This window comes from Protopterus annectens, chromosome 16.part0 (genome assembly GCF_019279795.1).
Source record: "Protopterus annectens isolate FY-2018-M chromosome 16.part0, PAN1.0, whole genome shotgun sequence".
NCBI lineage: Eukaryota > Metazoa > Chordata > Ceratodontiformes > Protopteridae > Protopterus > Protopterus annectens.
In genome coordinates this window covers 653803139-653822566 of record NC_056750.1, presented here as the reverse complement: position 1 = coordinate 653822566, position 19428 = coordinate 653803139, and the positions used below count along the sequence as shown (strand labels likewise).

At 40.9% G+C, this 19428-nt stretch overlaps 1 protein-coding gene across 1 annotated transcript in view; it reads right to left on the bottom strand.

Moving 5' to 3' along the window:
• LOC122790635 (AP-1 complex subunit gamma-1-like) overlaps positions 1–19428 on the bottom strand; it is a 700858-nt gene that overhangs the window by 277152 nt on the left and 404278 nt on the right. The window contains exon 7 of the mRNA XM_044058159.1: positions 1306–1401. Coding sequence (XP_043914094.1) covers positions 1306–1401 — 96 coding nt within the window. The remainder of the gene's footprint in view (positions 1–1305; positions 1402–19428) is intronic.

The following is a 19428-nucleotide window of genomic DNA, read 5'->3' as shown; positions in this document are numbered from 1 at the left end:
TAACCTTTCGTCTTTTGGTTTAAATTCACCTCCCCTTAACCATTCCTGTGTTCGATCCTGATCAACATGAGATTGTTCCAAGAGTTTCCTATGCTTAACTATATTTATGCATTTTCCACATTTCTTGCCTTCTCATCTGATCCTTCACCTTATATTGTTTCTTTTGTTTTTTGGCACATTCAATTGCTGCCTGATTTTTATCCACTTCTGGTTTGATTTCCATTCCCACTTGAAGCCAATATGCTTCTGCTAAACTAAGCAAGGATGGCATCTTAGACATATGCTGTTCATGTTTCAAAACTTTCACTATGTTTGGGTCTTGTGGGGTCAGCAGATATGTATGCAGTCCCATGACTGCAGATCTATACATGTAATACATTTTTGAGGAGACCCATACCTCCTTCAGAATGGGTAATATATAGTATTGGTATGCACTGATTTTTATAAATCATTTGATGGGTGTGAAGCATCCTTCTTGTTTTCCTGTCCAACCCATCCAACATCTTTTGGGGCCAGTCAATTACTCCAAAACTATGTTAGGACAGAAACAGCAAATTGGTTTATAGCTTGGACTTTGTTCCTAGATGTCAATGCTGTTTTCAGTATTACATCATCTAAAATATTGCTTACTAGGTTTTATTTGCATTTGTTCACATTTTATTGTTGATCCTTCATCAATTCCCAAGTGAATTGTGGAGAGGCAGATTCATTATAGGTAGAGAGTTATTTTCTGACACAAAAAACTGAAATGACACTGTAAGACAGAATCCTATACGCTTAAGTAATGATGTGGGCATATATCTTTGATAAGAACAATAGGATTAAAACATAAGTATTGCCTAGTTTACTCATCAATAGGATTAAAATATAAGTAATGACTAGTTTACTACTTTGAAATATAGTACAATAAATGAGACGAGTAAAAAATACATAATCACTGTTACTACTTGCCTTCTGATAGCATTGTCATTGGATGAAGAATAATTTACTACAAAAAAAACTCAAGAGACACTGAACCATGGTGAGCACATGGAAAGTGATGCCTTGCAGTGACACAGACAAAAGACCTTTGCAAAGGAGTGTAAAATCTTAACTGCAACCACCAAACATTCAAAAAACTGTCGTCCTCAGCCATGAAAAGTCGATACAAGCACAAGATCTCCTTTGTAAACTTAGGCTAGCTTCTTAACAGCCACCATGGTGGCAACTATGTAATTACAGTCTGTGACATACCTGCAGGTGGCAACAATATCTTGTGTCTATCAAAGTAAAGAAACTACAGGAAAGTATTGTTAAGTCAATTACCTGTAAGAAGGGGTCACTAATCCCAGATACATTGTGCTCCGGAGAGTACCCTGACATCACAATCTCCTTCAGAATTTCAACAAGACGGAGTACAAGCTGCAAAAATATGAAAAATACACAATTATACTCAACTATTTCTGCCTCTTTAACCTAAAACACCTTCCATTACATGCATTACTGCTACATTGCTCTGAAGATATCTTATACGTACTGCAGGCACGGCATATAGACAAACTGCTGGACTCTGCAGCATAATGTTGATGAACTGATTCAGGATTTATAAGGCTAACACTTGTGATATCCCTTAATATCTGCCTAATAGGTCACTGAAAGGTTCTTCCAGCTAAGATTCCACTTGCTCATAACACAGCTTAACCAGGTCCCTTACAGTGTCCCTGTATACACAAAAATGGTCCCCTATGTATTGGTTACTGAGCTGTTAGTATCTCAGCTGCTGTCTGTACCTTCTCCACTGATGTATATGGTTGTAATGCATAATATTACAGGCACAGGCTATGACAGTAGACATTAACTAATGGTACTGTGCTATATCTGCTGCTAATTCAAACATCACTCCACCACAAGTCTGTTAAAAATGTGTAGGTAGCACAGTGCATTGCACCTGTTTTATGCATTTCTGAATCACTCCACTGTTTTAGATGTCATCCTCTGCATACAGTGTGCAGTTCATTTATACGGAGTTCCTCGTTTTCATGTCTATATGCACTCAATAGCTTGCATTGCATACCACACCATTTTGGCCTTGTTCAAAAACAGTGTCTCCAAACTGCTCACACCCTAAGCATTGCCATTATCTATGTTAATTTGCACTGTGCAATATACTAACCATCTGTGAATTGTTCACATGAATCATTGGAGTTTCAAGGCAATTTAGTCTCATGACCACCAGCGCCTTGCTAATACTCACCCTCAGTCTATACGCACTTTCTCAAGGTGGCCTAAGCCAGTTAGTCCTACTGTAAATTTGAAGGTACCTATCCAGTCATTTTGGCTCTATTTGAAAAATAATAATACAATGCACTGCTTAGGAGCACAGTGATGCAGCAGGTAGTGTTGTCACCTCACAGCAAGAGGTTCACCAGTTTGATTCTCCATTGGTGTGCCTTCTGTGCAGAGTCTTAATCTACAGGGGAGAGGCACTGTATAATGAATCTGTCTCCAAAACTTTCAGTTTATCTGCTGGTGAAGATTTTGGTCCCTGGATCTGGTATTTGCTAATCTATTAAACTCGCAGAGATACAGGAGAACAATGACAATGGGGTCTCTAATGGTATGGTAGGCAAGACATAGATTGTCCCTTAAGAGTCAATAATATAGTAAATAAAGGGACAGAGGTTCTGACCTCTCTTAGCAGCTCATGGTCTTTAAGCTTGAAATCTTCTTAGTTAAGAACGTCTGGGGATTCTCTGGTTGTTTGATATGTTAAGTGAGGTATTTCCCAAAGAGGGCATTGTACTCTATAATTTGTCTAATTATTGCTGAATAAGGGAATAATGACATCTTTAGATCTGATTTGAATGCTATACCCTTGGCTATTAGTTGTGCTAAGGATTTTCTGTCTACAATTACCACATGACAAAGGAGAAGGGACTATCAACCCAAGTATCGCATTCCCTGAAAACATTTTTGTTCTTTTAGTAGAATACTGTCTATACTATACGCCAAGGGGAGCAGCTGTTTGTCAAATTAAATGATATTACACTTTTTCACATTTAATTTGAACCCATTTTCAGTTCCCCAAGTATTAAGTAATACAAGTCCTTTCTGAAGGGTACAAATGTCAGAAAGAGTCTTGACAATAGCACCCATGTAGTCATCTGCATACTTAGTTGACCATAGATCCTGGTTCTCAGTTTGAAAATCAGAGAAATAAATGTCAAAAAGGAGGAGCCCCAGTAGTTATTACCCAAGACATGCCACTAATTATATTCATACTTTCAGATGAGGCACCTGGCACTCAAGCTATGCAGTTTCTGTCTTTTAGTCAGTATGTTATCCATCTCTCCATAAAAGGATCTATATTTAAAGTATTTAGACACTTACAATGCTTTCATGGGGTATGGTATCAAATACCTTGACTAGGCCAAGATACACCATGTGAACAGCATGACCGCTGTCAACAGTCTGTGTGAACCTCTCAAAGAAGGTAAGTAGATTTAATAGTTAATATCTCCCTTTGAGGAAGGCAAGCTGTTCAGGATCAAGCCTGGCGACACTTTTGATGTCATACTGATAAGATCAGTTATAATATAAGCCATAACTTTGTAGATTAGGCTCGTAAGGCTGATGGATCTATAAGTAGTGGGCTCTGTGATAGGACCACCCTTAGTGGAAAAGTATAATCACTGTGCAACACTGTAATTCAAGAACATATCCTATGGATAATCTTAGATTAAACAATTGGAGGACATGTTTGGTGAGAGTATGTTTGGCACTATTTAATAAACATCCACATATGTTGTCAGCTCCCACTGAGCAAGTACTTTTGGTCTTCGGTAGCACCTTCAGAACATGTTGCTGGGTACTAATAGGAGGTGCAAGCCATTCTTGGATATGTAAATTTGGATGGATGTTTCAAGGGTAAAGTTTGCATGAAACTTGTTTGCTAGTACAGTGGCAAACTCTGTTGTTTAAGAATGTGTGGTCTGAACATTGTTGGATAGTGTTCCTTAATGTACCTATAGAAGGACTTACAATTATCCTTAACTTCAAAAATTAGCATAAGTTCATGAGTTGCTTTACTACTCCTATAGTATTTCAATTCCATAGTTATATTTTTATACAATCTTTCTTCTGATGAATTTTGGATCTGCAGTATAATTAAATATTTTTTGTTGTAAAGTTTGTCGGCAGACCTCCAGGATGGTTTGTTTTTGAATTTTCCATTGTCCTTTGCTCTGGTTGAGACTGCTAATTCTATTCATTTGTCTAACAGGGCATAGAACTCTTCGGTGAAGCTGACAGTTATATCAGCATCAAAGCTAATGCTGTCATAGATAAGTTTTTAGATTTCTTCATGTAATTGTATGAGATTTGCCAGTACGAGGTATTTCAATTCAGAGATTTTGGTTTCAGGGACTTTGGAAATTTAAGGCAAATGTTGCAGGTTAATGGCCCATCTCAACTGGGGAAGATGAGCCAATGGGAATAGAACATGCAGAGGTTATACTTGTGAGAACCAGATCTAGAATATTATGTCCTCTAATGAGTTTATCAAATGCCTGCTACAGGGAAGTTTTCTTAATTAAGTCCAATAACGTCTGCATATTCCTTACATTAGAATTTAGCATGCACAAGTTAGTTGCAATGTAGTTTAAGTCTCATAAATTAATGGAGTTCTTATTAATAGGAGTTCTTCAAATATTTTCAGGAATACAGCACAATTATCTGGGGACATGGATAGTATCCTGTAGCAGGCTGCAAGAAGGTAGCTTACCTTATTTATGGTAATCTTGATTTCTAGGATTTCTGTTTGTGGGTCTCTGGTAATCTTTCTGGAGGTGGTAAGATTGTTGACCAATACAGAGATACCACAGGTTACCATCAGGCCTGAAAGTATGGTAGGTACAAAAAACAAGGTATGCAGGGAGTGCTTTCTTTACATTTATGCAAAGTCTCTCAGCAGTTAAAATTAAAAATGGATATGTTCCAGATGCAGGAGAGCCCCAAGATCAGAAAATTTGTTTCTGAGACTTCTGGCACTGAGTCACCTTAATGTGGTCTAAATTGGGGTTTGCTGAATTTGATACTTTGGAATGTCCATTAGCAGGACACTGCTTAAAAATGCACTGGGGGGTAGCAAAGGCTTTAGTCAGTATGCAGAAGCCTTTGAACAAGAGGTGCATGCCATCTCATGCAAAACAGGTTGGACTATCAATCATTTTGTCCCAAGCTGACACATACTGGATGCCCTAGAATGATACTAACTCTTCAGCCAATAGTTTAAGCTAACTATCTTTTTATTTGTACTAATACATCATTCTTGCAAAATAAGGATTCCATACAGGACTAGAATCTTAGCTGTATTTATCACGTGCATGGAGAGTTCTGACATGTATGTTTGCATGTTCCTTGTGGTTTTGCATCCCATTTCATCCCTACCACTTGGACCACCAATATGTTGTTGTCAGGTTTGCTCTAAGAAAGGGTCTTTTATGTCCCTTGTAAGATCAGATATCCTAGCACCTGAAAGGCATCTGACTGTAACTCTTTCCTTACCCAGCCTTGTGAGTGGACAACCTGTATGACTAACAGCTGTGTCATTATATTGTTGAAGAGTAAAAGACTGGATTCTATCTGTCTGTGACTTAAAGTTGTAGGTGTGCATGCTGGAGATGAGTTGGGGATCTCTGATTAGACCTATTCTTACAGGCTTTGGCAGATATTTAATGTCCTGAATGTATGACATCTTAATATGTTTTTGTTGACAATGTGGTGGAGCTGTGAATGTATGATGCCCACTATGCATGGTTTTACCAAGAGTGATGCTTCTAAATTAATTAAATATTTACAATACTCACATACAGTTATTTGTGTTAAGTAAGACTTCATGATCGGTGAACAAAAGGCAGTTCCTGCACTGCCTGAGGATGCCAACTGCTAAGAGGCTGGCAACAGAAGGGGAATGATTTGGATAGCCTTCCATAATGTCTAGTGCTTTGAATATTAGATGGAGAAGTGTACAGATAAGGTAAATGTAACCAAGTAGCTTAATCTACGTTCAGTTTTAGAGGAGTGTGCAGGGTATACAGTTTGTCTTTATTTTCCCATCATGCCTTAAATAATAACATGGGTTAATGGCAAATGCCTCTAAAAAGGAAAACACAAATGCAAGGTACTGTTCATTTTCAAAATGATTAACACAAACAATTTACTCAGTTCAGTTTTGAATGTAGACAAGATTCTGGTGGAACTGCTGAGATGATGTCATAGTGAGATTTTTCAGCACAAGAAAAGAAGAAATTGACTTATTTTAAAATGCATTATTTAATTTATTTATTTATTGACATTTGATTACCAGGAAAGTCCAACTGGGTATCTGCTCACTTTCAGAGGAGGAATAGGGAGAAATGCTCCAAAGTATTGCAAAATTATTTTTAGAAAATAACTTTACACTCTTCAAAAATAATACAAAAGCATCCACAGTTCAAATCATTATACAAAGCTAGACATACTGTGACAACATTGGTCAAAAAATTGATACAACGTATATGACAATAATTTAATATTTAAAGGCATTTAGCCAGTTTAGAGAAAAGAAAGGTGAGTTAGGATAACACAAACAGGAAATGCAATATGAAATGACAGAAAAAAACATGGGTATGGCATATTTAGAAAGAGTCAGGAGAGAAAAATTGATTGAACTTAGGAAGTGAGTCAATAAAGGAGACTAAGGAGGTATAAGGTATGAAGAGGTACTTGTTCATATTTAGGGATATAGCTTATCTTGGTGCTGAGCAAGAATAGAGCCAGCTTTTGTCTAGGTACTCTTTCAGAATGACTTTCAAGTACTGCAAAGAGTGTACTGATCTGACAGATATGGATAAGGTTTTCAAGGTCTTAGCAACACAGTAAATATACAGACCATGCCCAGCAGATTTGACAAATTTGTGGAAACACAGAAGTTTTTGGTCATTTGGTCGTATTGATCGAATGGGAACACAGTGTGTAGAATAGTATTTAGTGCTGGGCAAGCATATGGATGCTGGATACTTTTATAGGTAGTAATAAGTTATGTACATGTTAGTTGATGTAATAGTTACTGTGATGTCCCTTTTCTGAGCCAGTGATCAAGGAGCCTCAATCCTCACCACTGACACAATGGGGGAACATTCACTGTGAGAAAAATAGATACACACAGTATTTTCAGATGTAGCCCTCTACACCAAGTACAACTTCCCTTAAGAGGACACAGAGGGTGCGCACTCCAGTCCTGGGGGTGGGCTTTCTCTTCAAGCCCCATATAAGACTCCCCACTGACTAATATAGAGCTGAATCCTTAGTGGGATGTTCCAAGCAAAGTCGTCCACCATCCTCTCTGTGGAAACAGTACTCTCAGTGTACCTGTTCAAAGTAGCTGTCATACACAATATCTTTGAAATTTGATTTTCACACACACAAACACAAACACACACACACACACACACACACACACACACACACACACACATGGGAAAGGCTGGCACAGCTACCCGCTTTGCCACCTCCACCCAGGCTACAAGGTGGATTTGCTGTTACCAGAACACCCAAAGCCAGCTACTTGATGGCACTTACCAGAGTACCCAATTACACTTACTAAAATTAATACTTATACAAATTTTAATGTTTAACCAAGCAGCAAGACTTTCAGGAAAGTCGATCCACAGTGCCACTAAATAAATGCAAGAAGTCTCAAAAGTTAATTATTTTCTAAAAGGCCAGCCACAATGAAAGGTTTAGATATATTTAATAATAAATAATAAAAAACATGAAAATACTAGGTATCTGTTTACAATAAACACCAGAGTTTCAATCACAAGAAATATATAAAAAAAACACAGATGGAAAGACTCAGACAGATACAGAAGGAAAAACAGCATTTAGCTAATCTCACCATATTTTCTTAACTGACTGAAGAATTACTGTTCTCTAGTTACTTACTAAAGCAAGGCAAGATGAAAGTGGATGAGTTTCTTGTCAGGTCCAAAACATAGTGCACACTTCACATCTCTCACTAGTATTCAAATACATTTTCAGTGCTAGCTACAGAATGACATTGTATTTGGTCATCTGATTCTGTGGTTCCCACACTACCCTCTCACTAGAAACTGAGCCACATTCTGGCACTGACATGTCACAATACACTCATAGAACTTTAGCTAAGGTTTATTACAGCATCTGGAAACTGTAAAACAATTCCAACACTTCCACCTTTACTGCAGAAACTAACTAGCCATTCTCTTGCACCCCAAGGTATCATTTAGTTCACAATTAAGGACAGAAGAGCAGGATCCCAGCCCAGGTTCTTCACAGACACTGCATCTCTGGCTGCATTCAGACCTGTGAGATAAACTCTTTATGGCTTAAATCAAGTCATTTAATTTCAGGCTATTTTTCTTAAGGTTAGCTGGGCAGAGCTTAACCCCTTCTCTTCCAGTATTCTCTGTTAAAATATATACATTTCATCAGTTACAACAATGCAGTCTGAAAAACATGTATATTTCTTTTCTGTCCAGCAGGGCCCACTGTTGATACATTTTTAATATAAGAAACTTTACAAATACATTTTTAACACAAGCATCTGTAAAAAATCAGTTTGATATTCAAATGACATACAATTAATTTCAAAACTTCAGCTAGCTATGCTGGCCTATGTTACATATGCACTGTCCTAATCCCCCTGATACAGCTGGCACTACCTCACATCATCACATCTCTCCCTCTTTGAAAATTCAAGCTAGTTTTTCAAGTGACCCTGAAGGAACATTGTTTGACAGAAATGAGCCTGTCTGCGAATGCATTAATCCATACCCTGTCTTGAGAACCCATCTGCACTGGCATTGCAAACCCCACTATGGTGCTGCACTGTCATATCATATGCCTGCAATCCTAGATTCCACCTTAATAACTTGGCATTTTGCTGGCTGGCTAGATGTAGCCATGTTAAGGGATTGTGGTCTGTAACCACAGTGAATTTCCTTCCAAACAGATAGGGCTGAAGTTTTGGCAGTGCCCATACTATGGCTAGACATTCTTTTTCTACAGCTGCATAACATTCTTCCCTGGCTTGGCGTCCATGGCTGAGATATACAACAGGGTGTTCTTATCCCTCAGAGGAAACCTGGGTGAGTATAGCCACCCCATTATTTGAACCATCTACCTGCATAACAAATTATTTGCTGTAATCTGGACTAGCTACCACAGCAAGTCCTTCCAAAGCTCCTTTAAACTTTTGGAATGGCTGCTCACAGACTGGGGTCCACACAACCTTATCTAGCCTATTTGTCCTCCTCAGTTCTGTGAAGGGAGCATCTATTGTATTGTAATTGGGAACAAATGTTCTGTAGTACCCTGCTGTCCCCAAGAATGCCCTCACCTGCCATTTGGTAACAGGGGTAGATTATGCCTGAACAGCTTCCACTTTGTCAGGTTCTGGCCTGATCTTATACTCCCCACTTTATGCCCCAGGTAGGAGACCTCTGCCATACCCACCTAACACTTACTGGGTTTAATGGTGAACCCTGCCCTTTGCAGTTACCCATGGCCTCCCTGACATGCTGAAGGTGCTCTTAGATAACAATATCATCAAGGTAAGCAAGGCCATAATCTCCTGCTAGGATATGATCTACCAGCCTCTAGAAGGTCTCTGGGGCATTTTTCATCCAAAAGGGCATTTTCATGAACATGTATAATCCAAATGGAGTCACAAAGGCTGCCCTCTCTCTCTAGCAGTGGGAGTCAAGGGCCTCTGCAAGTAGCCCATGGTCAGATCAGTAGTGGTCAGATACTTAGCCCCACCCAGCTGCTGTAAGGCTTCATCTGTCCTAGGCATGGGGGTAAGCATCTAAGTCTATGTGACTGTTTAGTTTTAGTCCACAAAACACCTGGTGCTGCCATACTTCTTTGGTACCAGCACCACTGGGGAGGCCAAGGGACTACTGGATTACTTCCAGTTCCAACATTTCCTATATCTCCTCCCTCAGAGACTGACCACTCAGGTACCCTGTAAAGGGCCTGGTCAATATGTCTTTGGGATCCACTCTCTATTTCAGTAACCCTTTGTTCCAGTATATAGATTTGCCTTTTCCTTGAGAAACAGGAGTCTCCTTAGCTACCTCCCTCAACCCTCATAATGTAGGGTCTGAGAGATGAGCCTGTCATAACTGTAGCTTTGTGACCCTTCCCAGCTCTCCTTCCACATGAAGTCTGATATCTAGTGACAGAGGTGCCTCACTGACAACTTGGGTACTACCACTCACCTCTGCCCTTGCAGTCACCTTGTCCAAGAAAACATCAGTACCTATGGCTCACCTTCAGGATCACTGCTACAAGGTAGCTCCTTCCCTGAAATAACCACATCACCAGCCCTGGCTTCAGGTGTAGAGTCTGTCTGGGTTTCCCCCAGGCTACCAGGCCCATATAACTGTCTCCAAGCCTGACTGCATGTAACTGCATGCACACAAGGTACTGCATTATCAAAATAATTCCCTATTAAAACATTGTCAGGGATATCCTCAAACACACCTACTTGTTTGCTTCCTTTTCCACACTGCCAGTCAAGGTGAACCCTGGCCAAAGGTATTTTGAATGGGGTCCCTCTTAAAGCTCTGACTTGAGTGAACTGCCTAAGCAAGTACTCCTCCCCTTTAACCACTGCAGGCTTCAAAATGGTTATGTCAAATGCTGTGTCTCTCTTGGCAGTGGTCTGTTTTCCATCCACTAAGATAGGGTACAATCTCTGGTGATAGTTTGGTAACCCTGTTGTCTCCAGACAATTTACCACTGGCATGCTGTCATTCCCACTTGCTGGCTCCCTTGCCTTTTATTCCCCAGCTTTCTTCCGTGTACATCTGTATGTTACATGGCCCTTCTGGTTACATTTAAAACATCTAAACCCTGAACCTGGCCATGTACCTGAATTAGTGGCTTCCCCTTTTACTGGTGAACTCTGTTGGGGTGGTTTAGGCTGCCCACCATGGGTTCCCTTATATCTATGTGCAGCAATGGGTATCCCCTTCTTGTGCAGTGATGTTCTGCTTGCGAAGTAGAGATGCCCTTTTCTCCCCAGCTCATCTACAGAGTTACACTCCCAGTCTGCCAATAAGATTCTCATGTCCTCTGGCAAAGTACTAAGGGCTTGTTCCCTCACCAAAAGATATGCCAGCCTTTCAACACTGGTGACCTGACACCCACTCACCCATCTATGAAAATAAGTGCTTAGCTCTGCAATATAATCACATATACTTTCATCTGTCCTATGTCTATGCTCACAAAATTTTATTCTGTAAGCTTCAGGTGTTACGTTAAAACATTCCAATAAGCATTGTTTAACCTTGTCATAATTTAAACAACCAGTATCAGACAATTTAGAAACAGCAGTTACGACATTATCATGGAGTAAGTGGGTCAGGAACCATACCCAGAACCATTGGTCAGCATCATACGGTTAACATACTCTTCCAAATATATGAATAAAACTATCAAAACTATCCTCTTCTTTATACTGTGGAAGATATTTACTGACCTTTGTTGCTTCTGGAGTTTGGTTATTCCCTTCCCCATTATCTCCATGTTCCTGTCGAAGAGTCAGCATGTCCCTCTCATGGTGATGCTGCTTCTCACTTTCTTCCACCTCCAAATGCTGCAGTCTCTCTGTCAATTCTAATTCTACACATTTTGCCTTGAGTTCAAGTCTCTTTAACTCCAGATGGGATTTTAAATCCTCTGAGGAAAAGGTGAACTGTCATGTTTCTGAGGGCTGCACATCCTCAATCATCAGACTGGTTGTATTCCTGATTGCTGGTATGTGCTGCATTTGTGACTAAGGCTGAAATCATTTCTTCTTTAGTCAGGTTGGCATGCACCAATCCTTTGGATCTGCACACCTTAGCCAATTGGTTCACTGTCGGCTTGTCATAATCCTCTGCTGTCATCTTTGCCTGTTTTCTTTGACTAAACTAAACTAAAATAAATAAAGTTGTTGTGAAAAAATAAAACTCTGTATGTTTACCTAGTGGCTGCTGAGAGTACACACACATTTAGTGACAATTGCTTACAAGCTACAGAAGTTCAATTAACATCCTATCACTGCCAACAAAATTTGACATCCCTCCTCTCGGTTAATGTTCATGGAGCCTCAATCCTCACCACTGACACCAGTAGGGAATGTTCACTGGGAGAAAAATAGACAAGCACATTATTTTCACATGCAGGCCTCTGCACAGAGTACAATTTCCCTTAAGAGCACATAGAGAATGCACACTCCAGCCCTGGGACTGGGCTTTCTCTCCACGTCCCAAATAAGACTCCCCACTGACCACTATAGAGCTGAGTCCTTAGTCAGATGTTCCAAGCCAAGTCCTCGACCACCCTCTCTGTGAGATCAGTGTACCTGTTCAAAGTAGCTGTCACACTTACTCTCTTTGATTTTCACACACACACACACACACACACACACACACACACACACACACACACACACACACACACACACACAAACACAAACAAACACACCCTGGGAAAGGCTGACACAACTTATCCACTTTGCCATCCCCAACTAGACTATAAGTTAGATTTGCTGCCACCAGAACACCTGAAGCCAGCTACCTTAAGGCTGTTACCAGGATAACTAATAACACTTAGTAAAATTAATATCTATATACAAATTATAGTGTTTAACCAAGTAGGAAGACTTTCAGGAATGTGAAGAAACAGTGCCACTAAATAAATGCAAGTACTCTCTTAAATATTTTCTAAAAGACCAGCCATAATGAAAGGATTAGATATATTCAATAATAAATTATAAAAAACAATAAAAACATGAAAATATTGAATATCTATTTACAATAAACACCAGAGTTTCAATCATAAGAAATATAAAAACAACAACACATATGGAAAGACTCAGACAGATACAGAAAAAACATATTTATCTAACCTCACTATTATTCTTAACCAACTGAAGAATTATTGTTCCCTACTTACTCACTAAAGGAAGGTAAGATGAAAGTAAATGAGTGTCTTGTCAGGTCCAAAAACAGAGTGCACACCTCACATCTCTCACTAGTATTCAAACACAGTTTCAGTGCTAGCTACAGAATGACATCACATCATCTGGTCACCTGACTCTGTGGTTTCCACACTACCCTCTCACTAGAAACTGAGCCATGTTCTGCAACTGATGTGTCACAATACATGCATAGAACTTTAGCTAAGGTTTTGTACAGCATCTGGAAACTGTAAAACAATTCCCACACTTCCACCCTTCCTGCAGAAACTAACAATCCATTCTCTGGCACGCCAAGATAGCAATTAGTTCACCACTAAGGACAATAGAGCAGGATCCCAGACCAAGCTTTCATATACATTGAATCTATGGTTGCATTCAGACCTGTGAGAAAAAAATCATTATGGCCTAAACAAAGTCAATTAATTTCAGGATATTTTTCTTCAGGTTAGCTGGGTTGAGCTTAACCCCTTCCCTTCCAGTATCCTCTGTTAAAATATATACATTTCATCAGTTACAACAATACAATCTGACATAGATGTATATTTCTTTTCTGTCCAGCAGAACCCACTGTTGATATACTTTTAACACAATCAACTTTACAAATACATTTGTAACATAAGCATCTGTACAAATCAGTTTTATATTCAAATGACATATAATTAGGTTCATAGGTTCATACTACGCTATCTGCCCAAGGGCATTTATAAGCCTAGCCCATAGTTATGTGGCTTTCGCCACCCCTTTAGTTTGAATAAAAACTATGCCTATCATTTTTCTGTGCCTCTGTCAAGCAGTGACACTGAAGTAATCCCTGGGGTATATCTGCGATCTCCCATCCATTGGTCAAGATTCCTCTTGAACAAGGCCAGCGAGGTGCTCTGCCTCACATGTACCGGGATTTTGTTCCACTGCATAGGGAGTCTCTGGGTGATGAATCTGTCCCTCCAGCACGTTCTATTTATAACCGTGTCAAGGTTTAAGTCTCCGCCCTTGTGGTTCTGAGGGATCTAGATTTTTGAGGTGAAGCATATTCATCAAATCTGGGTTTGACATGGCCTTATATGTCAGGCACAGGTCACCTCTGAGCAAGCGGTATGAGACTGAATAAAGCTGGAGTTCTTTCAGTCGGGCAGCATAAGACATATTTTTGAGACCCTTTATCCTTTTGGTGAGGAACTTTTGGGGCCTTTCAAGCTGCATCAGGTGTCTGGTCAGATACATTCGAACGGGCATTGTACTCAATCATAGGTCTAATGAGTGATGAGTACAGGGGACGATGACCTCCCTTGATCTAGATGTGAATCCCTTCATGATCAGGTGGGCGATATAGAAGGTTTTCCTAACTACTTTAGCAACATGAGTGTCAAACGAAGACTACTGTCAACTTGGGTCCCCAGATCCCTGATGACTTTTCTGTGCTCAGTGGATAGTCAGCTATATGGTAGCAAGGGGTAACCTTGTTTTTCCCGAAGGGTATGACTATGCATTTTTTGGCGTTTAACTTCTGGCCATGGCTCTGGCACCAGTTATCCGTTTCTGTGAGGCCCTTCTGGAGGATATCTGTGTCAGATGTGTTTTCGACTATGGCCAGTTTGCAGTCATCTGCAAACTTTGTGTGCCATAACCCTCCTGTGTTTGCTTGTACTTCAGAAAAGTAGATGCCGAACAAGAGAGGACCCAGGACTGAGCCCTGTGGGACACCACTTGTGACAGGCTTTGAGTCTGACATGGCTCCAGCAACTCTGACCCTGTGGGTTCTGTCGCTTAGCCAGTTTGCAACCCATCTTGTGATGTATGGGTTTACATTCAAGCTGATGAGTTTTTCGATGATACCTGAGTGGGGTATTGTGTGAAGGCCTTTGCCAGGTCGAGGTAGGCTGTATGGACTGCCTTTCCCTCATCAATGGCCTTGGTGACTGTCTCGAAAAGTCAACCAAGTTTAAGAGGCAGGATCTGCCTTTGACAAAGCCAAACTGGGTTGGATCCAAAGTCTGCAAGTTCCCTATGTCTTTATTTATGAGTTCCATTATGATCCTCTCCATGGCTTTGCAGATAAGGCTTGTCAAGCTAATGGGGCGGTAATTTCCAGGGTCTGTGGAGGCACCGCCCTTATGAAGTGGGACCACAGTCGCCGTGCGCCACTCCTTATCCTGAGGTGAGGCTAAGATTAAACAGCTGTCCTAACTGTGGGTTTAATTCCTCGTTGAGTTCATGAAGCACACAGCCGGGGACACCATCCGGTCCCATGGATGCTGTGTTTTGCCTTAGTGAGGGCAGTTCTCACCTGGGCGTTGGAGATGTTTGGGGGCTACAATCCTCTGGAATAGATATCTCTCCTTTTGGGGAGGGGAGAAGTTTGCACTGAACCTGTCAGCCAGTATGTTAGCAATGTGTGTAGGTTCAGTAATTTTCACATCATTTTGAACTAATTCTGAGCATATCTGGGAGTTTCCTCCTAGGTTTCTAACATAGCTAAAGAAGGCCTTATGATTGTCTTTAGAGTCCTTGGTGATTTTTCTCTCAAAATTTGCCTTGGATGATTTTATGAGAGCTCTTAGTTTTTACTTATAATGATCAAAGGTGTCTTACCTTTCAAGGATTTTGCTCTATCTTGTAGTAGCTTCCTCCTTTTGTTGTAGAGCTTGTTTATGGCTGGGGTCCACCAGACTGGACGCTTGCCTTTGGTACAGAGAGTCTTAGTTTTGTTTGGGATTGCCTGATCCATGCAGTCCTGTAGGTGCTGGTAGAAGGCATTTGTAAGTGATTCAGCGGTTTGAGTAATGTTTACCACTGGCTCAGGGGCCTTAAAGGAGACCACACTAGTTTTTAGAAGTGTGAAATCGGCTTTTGAGAAGTTTTTCACTGTGGTCTTTTTGTTTCAGGTGGGGGGGATGAGGACCTCCAGCGAGATTAGTTTATGATCTGATCTCACCAGTGAGGGGTATACTTCGGTGTTGAACATTTTGATCCCATGTTCGTGATGATGAGATCAAGTATGTTTTCACCTCTTGTGGGGATGGTGACTAGTTGTTCCATGGCATTTGAGTTTATGAACTCCAGGAATCTTTGGGTTAGAGTGTTCGGGCTTGAGTAGTGTTCCCAGTCTATATTAGGGTAGTTGAAGTCACCTAGTATGATGGTGTTTGGAGATACATTTATCCCTCCAATGTTTTCAGGAAGGCCATGTGAGGTTCCTGAGTTTGAGAGGGTGGCCTGTAACATGCTACAAATTGCAGAGCAGTCTTGCCTATGGTTAATTGCACCTGGATGGTCTCCGATGCATCGTCGTTGCCACCAACCTTGAGGTGTGGGTGTCCTTTATGAATATGGACACCCCTCCTTTCTTGGTGTTGTCCGGATTTTGGGGCGGAGCATGATATGAGGTGAAACCTGTTAGTGCTGGGGTGCTCTCAGGAGCCTTGAACCAGGTTTCTGTCACAGCACAGACATCGATGTTCTCCATATTGAGAAGGGCCTCGAAAGTGCATCTTGAGATTGAGACTTCTGGCATTGAGCAGCATTACCCTTAGTTTTTTTCCTTTTGGTGTTCTAGGGTGGTAGGTTTAGAATTTGAGCCTTGCCTAAAAAGGCACTATGGGGTGGCAAGAGCCTTTGCCAATATCCGGAAGCCCAGGGTGACAGGTGCAAGCCGCCAAGCAGCGTGGCTTGTCCAGCATGTCATCCCAGGCAGACAGACATTGGATCCCCTTTGAATGACACCAGAATTTAAGCCAATTATTAAAGCTGATCATCTTATCACTGTATTGTGGCATCATTCTAGGTGAAGGTAGGATACTGCTCAAGGTCAGGGTCATACCTGCCTGGGCTACATAATCAGAGAGCTCCTCGGCGTCCCTTTTCATGTAGTCCAAGGAGGTACGCCTCAGGTCGCTGACACCAGCGTGGACAATGACTGAGTCGTTTGTACCTGCTGTTGAGAGACCTGTGTGCTTGTGTTATGTGGCGGATTCTAGCGCCCGACAGGCAGCTTACTGTGACCTTCTCCTTACTCAGTCTGGTGGGGACGTCAGTGTGCCTGACTATGGAATCACCAATGACAAGTGTGTCTGGCATTTTGTTTGGCCTTAAGGGCTGTGACTGTTTGACACTCTGACTGTGTGGTCTATGTGTTGCATGTGTTGGGTCGTGAGGTGGTAGTTGTTTGGGTGTCTGCTTTGGTGGCCTCTGCTGTTTTGGTAAATTTTTGACCAGAGCCTTCCAGTCTGTCTTTGTGTGAGTATGTGTATGATTTGAAGTTGTGATGGTACCATGTGTGACTGGGTATGTATTGTGTGTGGTTGCCTTCTCCTCCTGTCTGGTCTTGCCAGTCCTATGTTGAGAGAGCTCAGCCTCCAGTTTGGCCGTATAGTTGCATCTCTCGCATGTATTTGTGTTTTGTGGGAGAAGGAGAGGATTGTCTGTGTACATGAGGCAATTGTAACATTGCCTCAATATTCCCAGGTTCACCAGTTGAGCTGGAGAGGACACTAGCAACTGATCCACATACTAGAAGTAGTAGATAAAGAACTTTCAAAGGACTCGGGAAGTGGGTTTTGGGCTGGTGGGGTACTATCTATAATAAGAGTGCTTTATCAAGGTGCAAGTACTGTAGGAGTAAGTGCTAGGCTTTACAGATAGAGAATAGTCTACTTGGGAATCAAGTAGAGATGAACTTTTCAGTTATAGGATATGCTGGTTAGATCAGCAGTACAGTTTAGCGTGTTTTATAGCAGGGGCTGAAGGGAGCTAGGAATTGGCCCAAAGCGACCAATGGACTACTAGTTTCTGGCTGAAACTTCACCAAATCGGACAAAACAGTGCTTCCCACTCCCACTGGTAAGCAAAGAAACTTCCCTCCTTCCTAATAAGGCAATGGATCAGTAACAGGAACTAAAAACAAAGCCCAGGGATCAGCAACTCTGAAACTGGACTACTCTAGTTCAGTAAAGTGGGAAAACAAGAGATTTTTTTGTTTTATTACAGAGATAAGGAAAAAAACAGACAGTAAATGCTATAAATGCTGTAAATCGGCTAGCGCACTTTAGTGTGTAGCCTACAGAAACAATTTGCAACAATTAGTAACTTAAACTTAATTATTTAGAAAACTCCAGCCAGCTATGCTGGCATATGTTACACATGCACTACCCTACTCCCCCTGGCACAGCTGGCACTACCTCACATCATCAAAGTTATAACCAATTTAGTTTTTTTAGTGCTATACGGTGGTGGGTTCTGAAATGGGTATTTGCTGCAGATTTAGCCACTATATTATGGCATTGTTAATGCTTTGCTTTTTATGATGCCTGGAGGTTAATAAGGACAGGAGTGCCATACATTAGTGATGGGAGGAGGAAAAAAATGAGGGGATGAGGTAAGCAGTGGCAAGTGTAGTTTTAGTTGTTTTGGTGAGAAGGTTTTTGCCTCTATAAAGCATCCATTCCTTTTGCTGGGTTTTTATGCAATTTTGCATATGCAAGTCTAATTTCAGATTATCATCCACTATCATCCCTAATACCTTGCTATGAGAAGTGACTTAAATAGTTGTACTATTAAGACAGAGAATAATTTAAATTTTGCTTTTACTCAGAGAGGGATTTGGGGGAAAAAGGTGTTTTTGGGGGGAGGTAATGCATGAATTGTGAGTTACAAAGCCATGTTTCAGTGGCTGTTAAAGCATCCTGAGGAATTTTTGAGATGTGCCAGTTTGCCTGGGCAAATGAGTGCGGAGTCATCTGAGTATTGTATTAGGGAGGCCTGTTGTGTGGATGTTTGGAGGGTGTTTGGGAGAATGTTTGAGAAGGGAATCAAGGATAAAGTCTTGAAGTACAATGGTGGTCAGTGGGAGGTCTGGAGAGAGGGTGGAGTGCCATTTTACTGACTGATACCTTCCGGACAAGTAGCTTTTGAACCATAGAAGGATGGGCTTATATAGACCTTGTGAGAACATTTGAAACAGAAGGTTGTTGAAACAAACTGTGTTGAAGGCTTTAGACACATTTAAAAATAAGGAGGAGACTAGTTTGCCATTACATTTAGTTTTACTGGCAATATCTATACAGGATAGAGATGCAGTGTTAGTACTACTAGGATAACAGAAGCCATGTTATTTGGTAGGATAGGGGTTCTTGGAGGTGATACTTTAGCAATTATATGTAACACATTTTTCAATGATTTTGGAGACAGGGATAAGATTGCTATAGTTCTATAGTTACTGATGACTGTTGAAGATGAAGAAGGGAGCATGGAATTCTTGGACTGACCTAATTATAAGAATCGAGACAACAAAAGCAATGTTATTAGCTGCTTCTTTAAGGTACTCACTCAGAAGGGTGTCAAATGAAGTAGATTGTGTCTTGAGTTTAAGAGTATTTACATAGGATGCTTGGTGCAAGTCT